The sequence below is a fragment of the Rhinatrema bivittatum genome, chromosome 1, assembly GCF_901001135.1.
Source record: "Rhinatrema bivittatum chromosome 1, aRhiBiv1.1, whole genome shotgun sequence".
In the NCBI taxonomy this organism is placed as follows: Eukaryota; Metazoa; Chordata; class Amphibia; order Gymnophiona; family Rhinatrematidae; genus Rhinatrema; species Rhinatrema bivittatum.
In genome coordinates this window covers 59843944-59863765 of record NC_042615.1, presented here as the reverse complement: position 1 = coordinate 59863765, position 19822 = coordinate 59843944, and the positions used below count along the sequence as shown (strand labels likewise).

The 19822-nt window shown below is 40.1% G+C and overlaps 1 protein-coding gene across 5 annotated transcripts in view; it reads right to left on the bottom strand.

The window, feature by feature from the left end:
- Positions 1-19822, bottom strand: part of ARFIP1 (ADP ribosylation factor interacting protein 1) — a 290148-nt gene that overhangs the window by 12299 nt on the left and 258027 nt on the right. For all 5 annotated transcript variants that reach the window (XM_029608580.1, XM_029608504.1, XM_029608750.1 and 2 more), the window contains one exon: positions 10992-11166. In XM_029608580.1, the coding sequence (XP_029464440.1) occupies positions 10992-11166 (175 nt within the window). The remainder of the gene's footprint in view (positions 1-10991; positions 11167-19822) is intronic.

The following is a 19822-nucleotide window of genomic DNA, read 5'->3' as shown; positions in this document are numbered from 1 at the left end:
GGAGCAGTCTCAGAAAGCATTGACTCTCATTTGTTTTGTGTTGGCACTGTTTCTTATGAAGGACAAATAACTTGAGCAATACCCAGCCAGCTAGACCACAAGAATTCAGTAATCTAATGATTCAACAATTACGGAGGCGAAAGCTGCTACACATGACATATCAACACTAAGATTAAAAGCATCTTTACTGTAATAAAAAGTACTTAGTTCTCACAGCTGTGAGGGAGAATTATATATGCTTATTTCTCTGTCATTCTGTGATACAGAGAGAGCAAAGTGCCAAGAGCAGCACCAACAACATGCTTTTTTTTTTTTTTTTTTTTGGGAGATCTGAAGATATCTGGGCTCAGTCATAGTAAGATTTTCAGTGCTGATTAGTTACTTTTGGCAACAATTTGAATGGCACGTTGCTTTGTATTTTCAGCTAAACTCACTGGCACATGCTGAAAAAACGTGGAGCAAATTAATCCTGTTAACGCATGCATGGTACATCAGTTCTGGATCGTCTCCACGAAAATGCACATGGGAGGGCTGCAGATGTTAAATGAAATCATCATCGCCTGAAAAGCATGGGATTTTTCATTCAAGCATTTCCCCCAACTTGTTCTGGGTCTAGCTGCTGAATGCACAATTTTCATCATACCTGTCTTATTTTGCGGGGAGTCGACAGGGAGTTGTGGGTTGACTTGTTGTCAGCCTTTTGGTTATTTAGCTGGCTGTGGATGGATTCGTGGTATGTCTATCAGAGTGATCGGCAGTGTGGGGGTGGCATGGCAGGGTGGAAGGGTGGTAATAGAGGACTGGCTTTTAATTGTTAATGGGAAAGTGTCATGGGGTGGACCGCAGGGAGAAAAGAGTGGGTGAGCATTGATTATATTTTAATTTAATGTTTATATCATCGTGCAGTAAGCCATTTGATCGTGACCCGGCTTTGTGGCACTTAGTAACAAGGTGGAATAGAAAGTGGAATGTAAACAAATACATTCTAATTTCTGTCCTCTCTCCCAGTAAATCAAACTTTTTTTCATTGCACTATTCAATCAAGCCAGTCTTCTAAGATCAATTGGTCTGTACTTCAGTTTTCCACTATATATATATATATATATATATATATATATATATATATATATATATTTATTATGTCACTCTTCACCTAGGGTTTTAAAATGAGAGACTGTATCTTCCTAATGGAAACCATCCTCTCCAAAAGTTTCCTGTCAACACACATCCACAAATTTGGATATGCCAGATTAGAGATGTCTCCTGATACTTGTACATCTCAAAACAGGATTGATGGCATTGGTTCGTCCATGACACTACCTGGGGATGGTTTTTTTTTTTTTTTAATAAGTTTTTTAATTGCAGTTATTACAAAGCTTTATTGATGAAAGCAATGTTATTTTTTTAAGTTAAAAAAAATCAATGTTCCAAAAATCTAAGCATTTTCCTTTTTTTTTTTTTTCGCCACATACATCAATGTGAAGCTTTTCTTTCCTCTCAACTCGATGCACAAGAAAAACAACAAAACTCCGCCAGCTTCCTCCTTTCTTGCTGAGTTTGTGCAGGTATTCTCAGAGGTAAACACCTGTCGTGCTGATGGGAACAACATTTGACAGTGATGAAGGTCACGCTTTGTGCCGCCCGACTGCTGCTACCTAAGTAAAAAGCCATTTGAAAGGCTAATGCTAATCATTACTTGTTAAGGCTTAAAAAAAAAACCAACATGTCAAATCCTGCAGTCTCAAAACAGGCAACAACTCCTAGAACCCTTTTAACAGTTTGCAAAATGTAAGGGCATTCACACTATATTCAACGTTGAACCCTCCTGGCCCATTCTCCGCAGCAAAAGCCAGTTTCCACCTGTCTGTCGCGCTCCCAGAAAAGGGGCCCTGACGTTATAAACACTTTTCACTCATCCATCAGCCTTGGAAGGGGTTTTCGAGTGGATCAGGCGCCCGCCCTGTCAGGCAGCGGATCAAAGCCCCAGTTGTGTTTCTCTCCGAATTGCTGGAAGGAGCTTCACGTTTCCCCCCTCCCCACAAACAGGAAGGAGCGTCCCCACTCCCCAGGTATTCTATTCAGAGAGGCCTCCGATCTCTTCTTTGGATGCTCTCTGGTTAGCTATGGAAGGACTGGGTGAGTCCTTGCTGGCCAGATGATGCTCCATTGGGCCACACAACTGCAATATTGTTAAACCAGAACGCTCTGCCTCAAGAAGCTGCACTTACGGAGTTGTAAACAAAAGGATGGACATTATGGAAAATAAAACTGAAAAGGTCCAACAAAACGAGCCTTTTCTGGTCAACGCTAACATCTGTATTTACATAAGAGACTGGAAAATTTAGAGAATATAACCAAGTGGAAGAACCTGTGCTTGATAAACTTCCCTATATTTTGGAAGCTGTCCGCAATGGAAATATTTAAAAACTATTGTGCATCCCGTAGTGTTAGCCATTCCCCATGTTCTTTTATATCCCTTGTTAACAATCCCCATATTTAAATGTTTAATGTATTTGACAAAGGTAACGCATAAGTTCCTGCAAATTTTGTTTAAATGTAAACCGATGTGATATGTAAAATCGAACACCGGTATATAAAAGTAAATAAATAAATAAATAAAAACTACCTTTTAGATACATTAAAGATTCCATCAGAAACAATTCCTTCAATTGCTAAAGCATTCAATCTGCCTCCACCAAAGAGAGATATTAAACCTGTGGAGCAGCTTGAACTGTCTAAACTTTCATCAGACAGCTTGGACTTAACTGCCTTGTTGGAGAGGTTCGAGCCACCCCCCCAAGACTATGATTGTGAACATTTGAGTTGCAGGCAGACAGAAAATTGGATATTATAATAATTCTTTAAGCGTGGGGAATAGGTATTTGTTAACCAGACAGTAAGTATTTTTCCAGATGTAGCCAAGGTCACCCAGGTGGTGGCAATTTTTAATCCTTTTGGCCTAGAGCAGGGGTCAGGAACCTTTTTGGCTGAGAGAGCCATAAACGCCACATATTTTAAAATGTAATTCCATGAGAGCCATACAATATGTTTAAAACTAAATACAAGTAAATGTGTGCATTTTATGTAAGATCCCACTTTTAATGTACAATAAGTCTCTGAAAATATTACACCAGGCCTTAAGACACCAATACATCTCCTATTAGGAAAACGGACCAAGTCAGGCTGCTATAGAGTCCTACACAGAAACAACACGCCAGCAGAAAACCTCACCTGAATCACGTGCTGTCCCTCACCTAACATAGAATAAAGAGACCAAAACGCATAACAAGAAGCATGCAGAAAAAACTGAATTGGAAACTGCAACAAGCCAGAGTCTCTGTATGCAGTGTAACAAAGGAAAAAAGAAACATCACCCATCCTTATAAAACAAATCAAGAAATATAAAATCATCAGCAGTAAAACTGTACTAACAAAAAGAACATATTTCGAAACAGCTGATGAGAGGAATATCCAATAATTAAAACTCATATAAAACATTTCCAGATACCAACAAAATATTTCAAAATAGCAGACACAAAGATCCAGTAATGAAAAATAATAAGGATACAAAATTTTTTTTGCTCTGCATACCTGGGAACGTTTGATATCCAGGTGTCCTGAGATTGTTCTGAATTAGCAGGAGGTGGGGTGGTTTGCTTGGAACTTTCTCCTCTCTCAGTCACATACCAGCGCTCTCTCTCACACTGGCTCTCAATGACACACCTATACACACATGCTCTCAGTACTCACATATACACATGTTTTTTCTCACTCACTTATATAGGCTCTTAATTACACATTTACACACATGCTGTCTATCTTTTCACGCTTACACACACACACACAGGCTTTCAATCACATAAATACATGCTGTCTTTTTCTCTCACACACAGACTCTCATTCACATGCTTACAAACATGTCCTCTCTTTCTCTCATTTACACACAGGCTCTCAATCACATACTCACATGCTCCCTCACCTAAATCAGCTCTCAATCACATACAGACACACATGGTCTCTCTCTCTCATTTAAACACAGGCTCTCAATCACATACTCACATGCTCCATCACCTAAACCAGCTGTCAATCAGACACAGACACACATGATCTCTCTTACTTATACACACAGGCTCTTAATCATACATACACATGATTTCTCTCACACACAAAGGATCTCAATCATACACACATACTCTTTCACACAAACAGGTTTTCAATCACAAACTTACACATACAGGTTCCCAATGGTAAACTTACATTCATGCTCTCTCTCTCACAGGCAGGCTCTCAATCACAGACATACTCTCTTTCACATACACAGGCTCTCAATCATTCACATACATGCAATCTCACTCACACACACAGGATCTCAAACACACACGCTTGCTCGCTCATTCACTCTCTCTCTCCCCCGCCCCCACCCCAGGAACTCGCGGCAGCAGCAGCCTCCTCCCAACACTAACCTCCTTCATTTTCAGCCCTCGCGGAGGCGGAGTCCCATCGGCCGCGGTTGAAACTCTTCATTTTCCTCCGAGCCGCGCTGCAGTCTTCTTCCCACAAGCGTGGCCTCTTCTTCTCGCGCAGGCACCCGATGCTCACCACTTCCTCTTCCGGGCCGCGGGAAGAAGAGAGCACGCCGGTGCCGTTCAGCACCGGCGTGCTCTCTTCTTCCCGCGGCCCGGAAGAGGAAGTGGTGAGCATCGGGTGCCTGCGCGGGAAGACTCCCGCGCAGGCACCCGATGACTCCAGCGCTGGCACCCGGCTGACTCCAGTCGTGCCGCTGCCGGCGTGCTCTCTCCTCCTCCTCCCCCCCCCCGCGGCCCGGAAGAGGAAGTGGAGAGCATCGGGTGCCTGCGCGGGAAGAAGAGACCACACTAGCGTGGTCTCTTCTTCCGCGCAGGCACCCGATGCTCACCACTTCCTCTTCCGGGCCGCGGGGGGGGGGGGAGGAGGAGAAGAGAGCACGCCGGTGCCGCTGACTCCAGCTGTCCCGCCGCGTTCCGCCCGGGCTGACAGCATTTTAAGCCTGGGCGGCGGAGGACCGGGGAGCAGCTGGGTCAGCGGGGAACCGCGAAGTGTGGCGACACTTGTCTGCGAGCCAGATGCAGCCCTCAAAAGAGCCATATCTGGCTCGCGAGCCATGGGTTCCCGACCCCTGGCCTAGAGCATTACAGATCGGTGCCATGCTTTCTTTTTTCTTTTAAATATCCATATAAATGAATGGTTAAATTTCAAAATTTAAAATGTTTTTTTCCCCAACCACAACTAAATCTTTTCATAAGTCATAAGCCGGTGCAAGTAGCTGCTCAGATTCCTGAGCCAGTGATCGCTTCCGTGTTAGAAAGGTAAATTTGTCATCTTTTCTCTTGCTTTAGGAACGGGCATAGCATAGCATTGGTAGGTACAAAGGCCTCCTTTTTTTTCTGTTGTGAGACAATAGCCCCATATCTTTCATTTATTCGTTGCTCTTTAGTTTGAAGTGGGACTAGATTCGGTGCTTGTATTATTGTTGAATTATTTTTTCCTCATTTCAAAACTACCCTCAACAAGAGGTATTCTTGGTTTATGTACATAAAATTATAAACAGATGATAAAAAAAACCAACCCCAAACATAAGCAGTTACATTCAGAATAAAGTCATATTAACAAATCAGAATTATATTAACCAGCTTCACAGATCTTACTGAATGTCTGCAAAAGCTATAACCACAGAACTAGAGATTACAAACTTTCCAAAATGATAGTCATTGACCCTTGTAAGGTCATCAGGCATAGAATTCGATGTCAGATCCAATATACTAAAAAGCCTTTTTGAATTTCCTCAACTAGACTAACCATGGAAGGGCAGGAGTTGTCAATAATGCTCCTTGTGACTGCTGGCTTATGATGATGTAAATCATGTTTTTAGAGGCCACTCCATTAACAAATTTAAAAACTAAAGTACGTCATAAAATTAATTTAGAAAATAGCAAGGAGCCAATGAAGTTCCTTAAAGGGTTAATGAAGTTACAAGACCATATTTCTCTAAGAGGCATGCTGCTGTATTCTGAATACACTGCACTCTATAGAACTCTTTCCCCCCAAGGCCTTCAGAACAGTTTTTCCTGTCTATTCTTCATCTTTCCAGCTCTCCATCTTTGCACCCACTATCATCTATTACAGCCGAGATTTTTCCACAAGTCAGATGACTAAATACATACATGGAAAAACATGGCTTCCTGATTCCCTATGAGTCCTTTGGAACCAATTGATGCTTTTTGGATTTGGAAGAATTCAATTCTTGAAGTCAGCTGGGAAATGTTCTGAAGAGGAATACAGGCTGTCCCCCTATTTCACAAATCTTATACCTCATTCTATTACACACCCTAACAGTCAGAAATGATAGGTACTGCCTCTTAGGAAATGTAATAAACCAGTAATCACAGGAAGTCTTTTGATGTCATTTCCTGTCTAGGTTTTACCTCATCCTGCTTTCTGTCATCTGCTGGTTTGTGAAGGGGAATGACCTGTAGCAAGCAGTCGCATTGGCATTAGTTGCTGAACAAAGTAATACGGTTATTTCAAAGAAAAGAAAATCCATTTAAGTCTCCCACTATGGCTAAAGTGGAAATAGCATGCAGTTACCTGGAGCAGCGATTACTGCTTTTTCCAGGGCAGTCCTGTGGAGGTGCACATGACTGTATGGAGCCATTAGGAACATTAGAAACTTTCACTGTTAGTGCAGACCTACGATTAGGAGACCACATGGAGCCTTCCTCGCCATTTTTGGCAGGAAAACTGACGTTTGCATCATTTGACCAAATATATTTTATGGAAGGACCTGCAACCATCTGGAAATTGTGAATAAGGGCTGTTTCTCCCCTAAATTTGCTCTGCCTACTGCTATTATTGTGGCCAAGATTGTGCCCATTTCAGAGCAAATCTTGGGGGTAAGTTGGTGCTCTTTATCTGCTTTGATGTTTCGCATCACTGGGCATAGGGGGTCTGGGTTGCACTCTTGCCAGGGACAGACCCTAGAATGAGCCCTAGAGTCCTTAAATGCAGTTATTGGACTGATTTGATTTAAAAAGGGAAACACTGGGAGCAACAAAGATGTGCGTGCAGCACAGGAATTTCCCAGCATTTACTTCCTGGTTGAAGCCAAGAGTGGGGGTGGGGTTCGCTCCGTGCCACAGATCTGCCCAGATTACAGCTCTAACAGCTGGACCATTCAGGGTAATTCTCCCACAGAGAGATCAGAGTGGAGTGGTGAAGGAAAGGCAAGCTCCAGCAAGAATAAAGATCTGTAGATTTCTTCAGGTGGCTCGTCCTTCGTGCTTACTATGCGAGGATGGGCTGCTGGATGTAACACAGCACGCCAACACCACAGCTCCAGCCTGCAGGCATGGGTGAGGACATGGCAGGACCTTCACTTCAGGGGTCCCCTATGGCACTGCCTCTAAATCAAAATGCAGAATGGTTAAATTTCATCATACTGCCATATTTTATTTTAGCTTTAAAGAGCCATTAGGAGGGCAACCAGTTAAGAGTCTCAAGAGGATATGGGTGTTTGCTGGCTCCTCCCAGGTGTCTGCAAAAGCAAGTACTGGGAATCCCCTCCAGACATTTATTTTTCCTCTGGATTCCACAGAATTCTCAGCAGTGGAGTGGGAATAGGCAGAGAAAAGACGAGACTTTCCTGCAAGTCCTCGATGAGCAGTATGACCCTATAGCTCCATGTCCTGGGAAGAAGCTGAGCCTATTCTGGCGTTACCTCACCGCGTGCAAGAAGATGTAGTCCTGTTTTTCTAGGCAATGCAATGGGGAAATAAAAATCCCATCTCCCTCTGTGCAATGGGGTAAAACCTGGACCTGCACAGCTTGTTCCACTGGTCATGCGGTCAGATGCTTACCTCTATGAGGGCCTTAATTAAGGTGGCCAAGGTTCTTATTTTTTAAGTGTTGAAGCCAGAGCAGATGCTCCTTTGGAGTTTCTGCTAAGTACAAAAGACAGAAGGGCCCAAGGTGGTGTCTGACTTCAGAACTATTCAAGGTACTAAGATAGGCAGAAGTCCACCCTGGCCATGATTCACAATTCGCGATGGCGGAATATATAGAAATATTACAGGGTATTCCTGAGATTGAGAGAATGGTGGTCAAATCTAGATATTTAAGATGGTCTTGATGGGGCATCCCTGCTACACATCTGGTGACAACATCCATAACACAAAGCTTCCAAAGTTAATAATTACCTATTATTTTGGACACACTAGCCCAGGAGGGTTAAGGCAATACTTCTGGTCATCACATCCTGATGTGCTTTTTTTTAAATTTTTTTATTTAATACAGCAAAACTTTATCACTTTAAGATAAAAAGGTCATTGTTGTCAAGGAGTCTAAAAGCCATATTGAATGCTCTTCTGGAGTCACTATTTGAATTGTTGGAGTCTCAATTTCTCTGTTTTTTTATCATCAACATAGCATTTTTTGATATAATTTGTTCATCAGGAATGAGCGAAATGAAAGCTTTGTCCTCAACAGCTCCCTTTCTGGCAGCATTTTTTCAGATCAAGTTGAATTGAGAACTTTTCTGTTTTTTTTTTTTTTGTTAAAGCTAATTCTACTGCTTTGATTTTATGGGATAAGGCAATAAACCAAATTAAATTAAACCTAAATCTATTTTCCATATTAACCAAACCCAGTTTTGTACTGAAACCTGAAAAACTTCAAAAGAAAATGTATCATCTTTAGAACTTTAAAGGTTTCTGAACTTTATCTACAGAAATTAAGATTTTTCAGAAGTTAGAGCAATTTTTTGTGCTATTTGGGGGGTTTGTAAAAAAGGATTGCCAGCTTCTACCACTTCTACCTCTATATGAATTTCATGCATCATTACTGAGCCATTGTCACAACAAAAGGGTGTCTGGCGGGTTTCACATCAAGGCCGCCCATTCTGAAGCCCGTGCCCAGCTCGCGAGGCCAGAGTCAGCTTCAGATCACTGCCAGCCTGGTACGTGGTTCTCCACCCTGAGGATGCGGACCGGTCCTCTAGGGTTAAAAAGGGCTTGCTGGGAAAGGCCCAGTGTCCCAGCAACTTAATAGCCAAGGGCTGCATGTCGGAGCTACAGTGCAAAGCTCCCTTGCTTCAGGGCATGCCTGGATTCTGAACTGAGACACCGGTGAAGAAATCTGGTATGACCTGGCCTGGACTAACACTCGCAGCATGAAACGGCATGCTAGACTGGGTTCAGAGCCACTTGTAGCAAAACTGGAGTCTTGCAAATAAAACCCTTGCATTCGAGTACAGAAGAGAACTATTTATGACTGAGAGGAAGGCCCTAACAGACAGGCGTATAAAAAACCACAAGAGACTCCTCCCAAGAGAAGAATCCGCGTCTGTAAAGGAAATCTGTTAGGTAGCTACAGAGCGATCTAGTCATACAGTCACAAAACATTACAACTGGGCCTCAAAAGATGCAGCATTTGGGATGTATGTTCTCCAAGGTAAGAACTGTTACACTAAATCCCATTTACTCCAACTGTTGGGAAGTATTTGCATTTCTAGATGGCCTTTCCAATGTTAGCTCAAAGCGGTTTACCACACATCTTTCAGGTGCAATAAGTCCCGTCCCCAAAGAGCTTACAATCTGAGTGGGTATCAGAGTCAGTGACTTGCTCAAGGCACAAGGAGTCTCACTGGAAGAAGTGGGATTTGAATCCTGGTTTCAGATTCACAGTTCGCTAGGCTACTCCTTCCCCTCGTGAAGTTTCCCTATTAATTTCTACAACAGTCAGGGCAGTCCTGCCTAAAATGGATAGAGATCCAGCTGCTGATTGTTTGGGGGATAAATAGAACTGGTTGTAGTTCTCTCATAGTGACTGAGCTCTAGTAAAGGGTTATAATGGTCTTTAGCTCTTTTTATGATCTAAAAATTGCTCAGACTGGAAGAGACTGTAGGAAGCAGGAGAACCCTAGAGAGGAAGGGACATCAAAAGAGTTTCTCTAGCTGCTGATCTATTACAGTCCCTGAGAGGCAGTACCCAGCAATACTGAATGCTGTAGGAGTTAATAGAAAGGAAACGGACAGCACAACAATTCCTATTTTGATGCTCCAATTCTCACAATTTTGGGGAACAGGTATAGTGTAGCTTCTTCTACAATTAAGTGTCCCCTTATCTCACATGATATACTTCTATCACAATCACTGAATTTTTCAGGTATTTTTATTTTTTTGTGGCCTGATTCTACCTGCATTTCAGCCTGTGACCTCCTTGTACCAACTAATAGGCTTTTCTTATTCTAAGTGACTCACAGGGTAGGACTTTTAGATGGCTTATGAACGTGGGTTTCAGGTATTCCAATGTGCAGGGGTGTCATTAGGGGGTTGAAGCTGGGCATAGAAACTAAATGGTCCTCTCACTCCCAAGGTGGCATAATCCCTCCAGCTAAGGGTTAAGGCTTTCTGGCGGAGCAGTACAGCAAAGTTAAAATTGGAATATTTTTAGATCAAACGCTCTATAAGAATTTTAAATAAACAAACAAACAGAGGCCTTCACTTTCAAGCTCTGTTGATGAAAAACTTTAAAAGCATTGCACTCAATAAATTAAACTATTTTGGATATGTAGAAGGTTGCAGAACTGATATGACAATATTGCCTTAATTAGGTCTTTGTCCTTCTACGCCCCGCACTTAAGATTACTTTCTAAAACTTTGTTGGTGCTAAGTGAAATGTAAAGCTCCCAAGTGTTTAACACTGGTCCATCAGGGTGATGAAACTGCCATATTCCCGTCATGGTCTGGGTCAGCTGACCCACTTCATTTTCCACTGATTCCAGAACTCAATGTGACCCATGGAGAAAACAAGTCTCTACTCCTATTGGTTTTCTCTCTGAGACTAAGCTTGATTCGTGCATACTCTGGTGGTGCAAGTTTGCTCTCTCCCCTGGGCCAGACTATCACCTCTGACATGCCCACCCATTGCACCTCTGAGAAGATAAAAGAGTTATTTACCTTGTTCTCTTCCAGAAATTTCAATTTGATAGAGACATCATTGCGCATTTTGTCATATTTCTCCTTGTGCACCTGGAATAGTTGCTGGGATTGCTCAATCTTTGGCAGAGTAGTTGCATCACGTGGTCCAAGATTAAGTTCTTCTAAGTCGGTCCGATATGCATCATATTCAATTCTGCAAACCCCCCCCCCCCCAAAAAAAGGTTTAATATCAACCATGTTATAAATAGCAGGTTATATGCAAAATTATTAGTCATAGCTAGCTCATATGCTTGACCGCTGAGCAGACAGTCAACCTGATAATTAGCTGAGTAAATATTTCTGTGCGCTGTTGTGCTTTATAATCACTCCACTAAAGTGATCACAATGCCACCTATATTTCTCCACCGTCAATGATGCAATCCTGTTGGTTCAGCTTTCACTAGCACAATTATACATGCATCTCAATATTTCAAGTTAGCTCTGACTACAAGAGTAATTACAATCATTGCTACAAATCATTTTATGGGACTGCTTGAAATAAGCCATGAAACAAACTTACAACTTAATTTAAAATAGCCACTTTCAAACAATATATCAATTTTCCCTCAAGTGACCAGATTGCAAGCCATTCAAATGAGAGAAATTGCCTGACAAATCCACTTACAGAAATGATCTTCAAGACTTTCAATGAACAAGTCATTATGAAAGCAGCTCTCAATCTGGTAGAACATGATTCAGCATAATAGTTTTATTACAGCAGGCTCACTTGTTATGCAAAGACTTCTGTTACTTGTGTTTACAGCTAATTTTTCTATCTCTGATTAAAGGCGAATTATTTTTAAGGTATTACATTAAAAGTGCAATGCTAAATACTTTTTTTTAACCACATAAGATATGCCATTCTGGGTCAGACCTAGGCCCATTAAACTCAGCATCCTATCTTTGACAGTGGCTAAGGTCACTTTGGAACACAAAAATATTTGCAGATCCCAAAAAGTAGATCTATTTTCTTGATGCTCATTCCCAAGGATAAGCGTTGGCGTTCCCTAGTCTGTCTGGTTAACAATTATTTATAGAGCTTTCCTCTTTTAAACCCCACTGTGCTGGTCGCCTTGATCATGTTCTCTGGGAATAGATTATACTGCTTGACTGTGCACAGAGTGAAAAAAAAAAAAGACTTTCTACAATTTCTTTTAAATCTGCTGGCTGTTAGTTTCATGGAGTGTCCCCATTTTCAGTATTTGAAAGAGGAACTAATCTCCTAATGTACCTGTTCCAGCCCATTTATGACTTTATAAACATTTCCTCTCATCTCTTTTCCAAGCTAAAGAGTTGTAACCTCTTCAGCCGCTCTTCATAAGGGAGCCTCTTGACCGCCTTTATCATTTTTGTGGCCCTTCTCTGTACTTTTTCTAGCTCTAGAACTGCATGCAATACTCAAACGTGCAGTTGCAGCCTGGATAGATACATTTAATATGCATATTTATTTATCTCCTGCAAATCCAAATCGTTTGATCAATGTGGCACGATATCACCATCCCTCTCCAAATAAATTCCCAACATTATATTTGCTTTTTGGTCTGCTGCCAGACACTTAACTGAGGATATCCACCTATTGTCCCCAAAGTCTCCGTGATTTCTAATACAGAACCCAATACTGGGTACCTGTAGTTGGGAATATTTTTCCCCGATGTGCATCATTTGTACTTTTCCACATTAAAATGTCATCTGCCATTTATATGCCCAGCCTCCCAGTCTTGCAAGCTCCGCACAATCTGCTGCTGTTGTGAGAACTTCAAATAATTTAGTGTAATCTACAAATCTGATCATCTCATTGGTTTTTCCCTTTCCCAGATCATTTATGAATACATTAAACACAGGTCCCAGTACAGATCCCTGTGGTATTTCACTAATGACCTTTCACCATTTGGAAAACTATTTAGTCCTCCCCTTTGCTCCCTGTCTTTTAATCAGTTCCCAGTCCATAACAGGACACTTGCCTCCTATCCAAAGACTTTTTAATTTCCCAAGGAGTCTCTCATGAGGTATTTTGTCAAATGTCTTCTGAAAATCCAAATATACTATATGAACTGGCTCACCTTTATCCACATGTTTAATGACACTTCAAAAAAAAATCTAATACATTGATAAAGCAACACTTTCATTTGCTAAAACCATAAGTGAAAAAGTACAGGACTGCTTCTAAGGCCAAGTCCATAAGCAAAACACGGCGGCACTGTCTGAATTTTCAAGGCGGCTCATCGAATATCTGCACGGATACCCTTAAAAGAAACAATCTGCAATTGCTACCCTTAAAAGAAACATGGGGTAACTTGTGTGGTGTGGCAGATACTACCATAAGAAGCTTGCTAGGCAAACTGGCTGGACCATTTGGTGCTTTTCTGCCATCATTACTATGTTACTATGTTTTATGTTACCATGTTAACTCTTCCCCATTAAATCATGTCTAACTATAGGGCCAATAATTTTGCTTTTAAGAAAAGCTTCTGTCATTTTGCCAGAGATCAACATCAGGTTCACCAGTCTATAGCTTCCCAGATCATCCCTGGTGCCCTTAAGAAACGGTGTTACACTGGCCACTATTACAGCTACCAGTAACAGGTTTACAAGTTCATGTGTGAGTTCTTTCAAAACTCTGGAGTATCATACAGTCCTGATGATTTGTCACTCTAATTTGCCAGGTTGATCTATTATAGCCTGTAGTTTGACAGTGATTTGGCTTTAGTTGCTCTCAAAATCATCACTATCAAAGAATATTTGTGGTATTGAGGTCCTAAATATCTTCCTCAGTAAAGACCAAAGCAAAGAATTCATTTAGTTTTCTCCATATTTCCTCACCCTCAGTGAGAACCCCTTTTGCCTCTCAGTCATCTAGCAGTTCAACGGACTCCCTCACAGGCTTCTTGCCTTGAATGTACTTCAAGAAAGAATTTGAAAATAATAAAAGCTTTTTCGTCTGCCTTATTGTTTTGCATCTAACTTGTCAGTGCTTATGCTCTTTCTTAATTTCCTCATGTGGGCGTGCTTTCCATTTTTTGAAAGATATATTTTCAAAGTTTATATCCCGCTTCATATATCAAAACATGCTAGGAGTGGGTGCCCATCTGGTTTTAATTGTCTTTCACCTCACCATTTTACCATGTTGGCAGTCATTTAGTCTTTCTTCAACATTTTTTAATATATGGAATACATTTTAACTGGACTTCCAAGATATTTTTAAACAATGTCTACACCTTGTGCAAGCTTTTAACCTTGGCAACCTCTCCTTTTAGTTCTAACTTCCACATTGTATTGTAGACGTTTACTTCTTTACTAGGTTCTATGTTCCACCGAGAACTAGATGAAAAGTAGTTTCCTTCCTATGGCTCTCCCCACCCTCCCAATTAGTTCTATAATCAGCTGCTGCATAAATCAGTCATTTATAGCATCTAGGAACTTTAAAACCCTAACATGCCCTGAGGTGACATTTACTCAATCAATATGGGAGTAATTGAAATCCGCAATTATTATTGTGCTGCCAAGTTTATTAACCTGTTTAATCTCTGTTACCATTTTACACAGATTCTCCTTTTCTTCCTTCTGGCCAGGTGGGCAGTAGTATACGCCCATTACTGTACTTTGCCCATCATACTTGGAATTATCATCCATAAGGATTCCAGAATGCAATCTGTTTCCTGGAAAACTTTTATCCAGCCCAACTTTATGCCATTCTTAACATATAGTTCCATCCCTTCACCAATTTTAATTTCACAAAGTCAGTCACCCTCAGCCAGTTTCATTTCTCACCATGGAATGGTATAAAGTGTGTGTATTGGGGGGTGGGGGAGGGGAGCTTGGATACTGGCAAAGACAACTGCATATAGGAATAGACTTCAATACAAAAACAGACAGGATCATTATATTCAAACAACAACAAATGCATGCAACCATATGTTTACACTGCTAGAGGTAACTACTGCCTTTATTATAAAGCAAATAATGCCACCCGCCTCTTGTCATTAATAGATTATAGAAAATTAATTTTCTAACTCCTCCTACAATTCAAAATTGTAAAGGAAGGGTCAAGCCTTATTTGAAGAAAACAAATTTTAATGTAATTTGGGAACTCTACTAGCATTAATTATTATAATGTTTATAAGTTGAGAGAGGAGATATGCTCATAGATAAAGTATCTTTTACAAATACATTTTAATAAAAATTTAATACAAATATCAAAAATTGATATATATCCCTCCAATACTTATATTAAAAAATGTAACATCTGAAACATCTAGTAATTACAAAAGGGAATAAGAATATATTTAGCAAACTGTATTACAAATCTTACAAAAATTCATATGTAGATTTTTTTTAGGTAATATTAATATATATTTCATTATACAATTAGACCCTGACAAGTGCTCCAACAACATTTTATAAATAATGCTCCTACTTTACACACATTTTTGTGGCGGCACTTCTAGGGCAGGGTAAGGCAACATGTCTAGCTCTGTATTTTCAACATTATGTTGCATTGTTTTGATCAGAAAAAATACAGAATGAGCAGGTACAAATCTCTCTGGGTATAATTTTGCTAGGGCAGTTTTCAGTACTGTGCATACTTCCCCTTTGAGAACAGATACAAAATTTGTGGTTAAATGTATACTTTTGAAAAATGCCCCCAATTTACTTTAGGTCCTGTGCAGCCACCAAACATTTCCAGGAGCCTTACAAAGTCCCCATCGTTCATTAACCCCTGGCAACCTGATGCACTAAGGAATCACGCTGTAGGTGGAGTTCCTGCAGCTCTAAGTGTATAAACATCTAACTCATAAAAGTGCTTTTCTCCTTTTAGCAAAGGTGTCCATTATTGGACTGATGCAGGATTCAATGAACCCAGTGACTTAGAACCAGTTACAATATTGTTTGTCTGTTGCAACTATTCCTCATATGTTAAACCCCCATCCTCCTCCCTCTGTGTTTCTGTTATAGACACACAGATTATTAGTGTACGTTGGCAGATATAACCTGCAAAGCCCACCTGGCCTGCCCATTTCTCCTTCCTGTTGCAGTACTGTAGATCCCTATTTGATCCTCGACACTAAGGATCCAGGTTTGTCTGAATTCTGTTATTGTTTAGGTCTGCACCGCCTCTATGGGTAGGCAGTTCCATGAATCCACCACCCTTTCTGTGAAGAAATATTTCTCGATGTTACTCCTCAGTCTCCTTGAGCCTCACATGAAGCCATGTTCTAGAATTTCCTTGCCACTAAACAATGCCTGCCTGCGTCTTGCACGGGAAATGTTTTAGCCCCAAATTTTTGACTAGCCATAGCTATTACACCAGATCATATCTGTGTAGCAGCTGGTAAGAAACATGTAGCTTTTATGTAATTTGATATAACTTGTGTACAATACGACATATACATTTTTATTATGTTTATAATACAATTTAGTGCTGTATATCTAATAAATCATTTAACATTTTCCTAACTTGCTGCTCATCTCTTATCCGCAATTATGCTACCCTAGCCTACAGAGGATCCTTGGTAGCAAGAGAATGGTAACAAGGGAACTGTGCAGCCTTTGCTGAGCAACTGTTGCATCCCGTCCTTCCTAAAAGGCATTGGGAAACCTGCATGGAGCAGCAGATGCAACTCTAAAGGGAACACGATGGGACTGGGGGTTGGGTCCATGTTGGAATTTGATCTACCTTGGGTAGATTGCTGCTGGGCAGACTGGATGGGTCTTTATCAGCCATCATTTACTATGTTAATATTTGATCAGTGATAGTTTAAAGTTTTCTATCTGCCAGTAGAGTATACTGTACACATATATATGTTTGATGTACAAGAGAAGATTCTTGCTATTACCCCTGATGCAGACCTGTCGACACATGGTCATGTTGGGTATTTGGATGTATTTTGTACTGAAATAATTTGCTTATGAATTGTCAAACATTTTTAATCAATTTTTGTTTTATTCTTTACTGTTTATATTGCAATTCACTTGTTGCCTACGTTTTATGTTTTAAGATTCCCCTTTATATACTTTGTATTTATTAGCAATGTATCACTATTTATATTTTTATCTTGTGTATGCAAAAATGGTCTCAAGTTTAGTCTTCACCATAAAAGTTTAAAGAGAACTCATCATGCCACAATCAAAAGAAATTTCAGACGATTTATGAAAGAGAGTTGTTGATGCTCATCTGTCAGGACAGGGTTACAAAATCATTTTTAAACATCTAGGGATCCATCCATTCATCAGATATTTATTTAAAAACTTTTCTATACCGTCGTTTAGTAATGCATCATCACAAATAGGCACGTAAATAAGTTTGGTTTGGTTTATAAATTATCTAGAAGGTGCCAATAAATGTTTTGGTTACATTCTCAATAATATAATCTATATGGAAAGTGAATTGGTATTTCCATTTATGTGATTAATTGGATAATCATATATGTTTTATACTGTCCTTCCCTTAAATTAATACTTAATTATGAGAAAAAGATAATAAAGTAAGCAATTATGTTATTAGGTGACTTCCAGCTGTGTGTGTTTAGGTGTTCTTTGCTTGTTCATTTGTGTTACTTACTCACCGACCTCACTGTGAAAAGCTTTTTTGAAGAGCCATGTTGATGAAAACTACAACTCTACCCAGGAGCAATCTTCCTGCCAAGATCACCTCAAAAGCAAACTGCAAAATCATCCACAAGCCACAAAGAACCAAAGACTAAAATCTACAGATCTGCAGGCCTCTCTCGTGGCTGATGTGAAGGTTCCTGTATCAACCATCCAGAAAAAAATGAATGGGAATGGTGTCGTAGCAGGATCGCTAGAAAGAAACCACTGCTCTGTCCACCTCAGGTTTGCCAAAGAGCATCTGAATGTCCCACAAGATTTCTGGAATATTCTCTGGCCAAACTGACTCATCTGGTCAAAGAATAAAAAAACGCTGCCTTCTAAAAGTAAGGACCTCATCTCGACTGCCAAGCATGGTGATGGAAATATCATGGGGTGGGGCTGCTTTGCTGCATCAGGACACGGATAGCTTGCAGTCGTTGATGGAGCCATGAATTCTGCTTTACATCAGAAAATTCTAGAGAGCATCTGGCCATCCATTTTTTTTTTTAGCTAAAAAGCGAAACATGCAGCAAGACAATGACACACAAAATTCAAGTAAATCTATTACAGAATGGCTGAAGAAGAAAAGATTTCATGTTTTGGGCTGGCTAAGTCAAAGTCCTTATTGAAATGTAGCAAGACCTGAGGTAAGCTGTTCATGCAATGAAGCCTTCAAATGTCAGAGTTGAAAAATTCTCTGTTGAAAAATGGACAAAAATTCCTCATGGGTGATGCGAAAACTGGTCAACAGTTACAGGAAACAACTCCTCATACCAATAACCTCCACCATCGAAGACGCAATTATTCTAGCAGCCTCTTACCTTGAATCGATAAGAAACATGCTAAACCACTTGACTATGCCTAAACATGAACAAAACTGAATGCATACTGATAGAAAGAAAAAACTCAGGACTAAAAACCAACCACTCCATGCAAATAGACAACATATGCATCCATCTAAAGGACAGCGTAAAAGACCTCGGAATATTCATAGACACTGAACTCAACTACAAAAAGCACATCTCAACGAAAACAAAAGAAGGCTTCCACAAACTGCAAACCCTCAAACATCTAAAACCACTACTACACCACCAAGATTTCAGAACAGTCTTACAATCACTGATATTCACTAGCTTCGACTACTGCAATTCACTCCTACTAGGTCTTTCAAAAACGATATTAAAACCACTACAATTACTACAGAACGCGTCAGCCAGAGTCCTCACTGGCAAAAGAAAATTTGACCACATCACCCCTGTACTAAGCAAGCTGCACTGGCTTCCTGTAGATAAAAGAATTGAATTCAAAATCCTAACCATCCTACACAACACAATATACAAAGCTGAAAACTCCTTCCTAAACAACATCATACAGGAACACAGATCACAACGCACTACACGAGCTTCAAGTAAATTACAACTAGACATCCCATCACTACCTTTAGCCAAGCTAACCAACGTACGAAACAGAGCCATATCCATAGCAGGACCTAAACTCTGGAACTCACTACCAGAGTACCTAAGCTCACAATCCAACACCAAAACATTTAAAAAAGAACTCAAAACGTGGCTCTTCCGACAAGTCTTCAAAGATGGAATTGGGTAACCACACATAACATAACACACACCTTCAACTATATAATTACAATTTCAAGACTATTATTGAGAACTTTTAACTCTCTTATTTACTGATAAGGATAATACTCCATATTTATTCACAGGCTTATTTAAAATCATTATTCGTAGGCTCATCTTGAGACGATAATCACTTCTTTCCAGATTTTACATAATTCGGTGTATAAACCATAATGCTTCCCACGTTACTTAAATTGTTGATTTAAATTATATAAAGTTGATTTAACTATTGCTGTTCCTTAAACTGTTTGTTATCAGTTGATTCCAAAATGTATTAAGTTGTTTTTATCTGTAAACCAGAGTGAAGGCAGATAGCTAAACTTCGGTATATAAAAGCTTTTCAATAAATAAATAAATTGCTGCTCAAGGAGGTTGCACCAGTTACTGAATGAAGGGTTCACATACTTTTTCAAACAAAGATACTTATTGTTGCATCTGTTGAATAAATAATCAAAATAAATCGAGGTATTTATTCAATGGACTTATCTTTCTCTCTTATCTGGGTTTAGATTAGCATCTAATCATGTTCTGGAGTATCACTTATGCTAAAATAAATACAGGCCATCCTAGGGAATTCACAAACTTTCC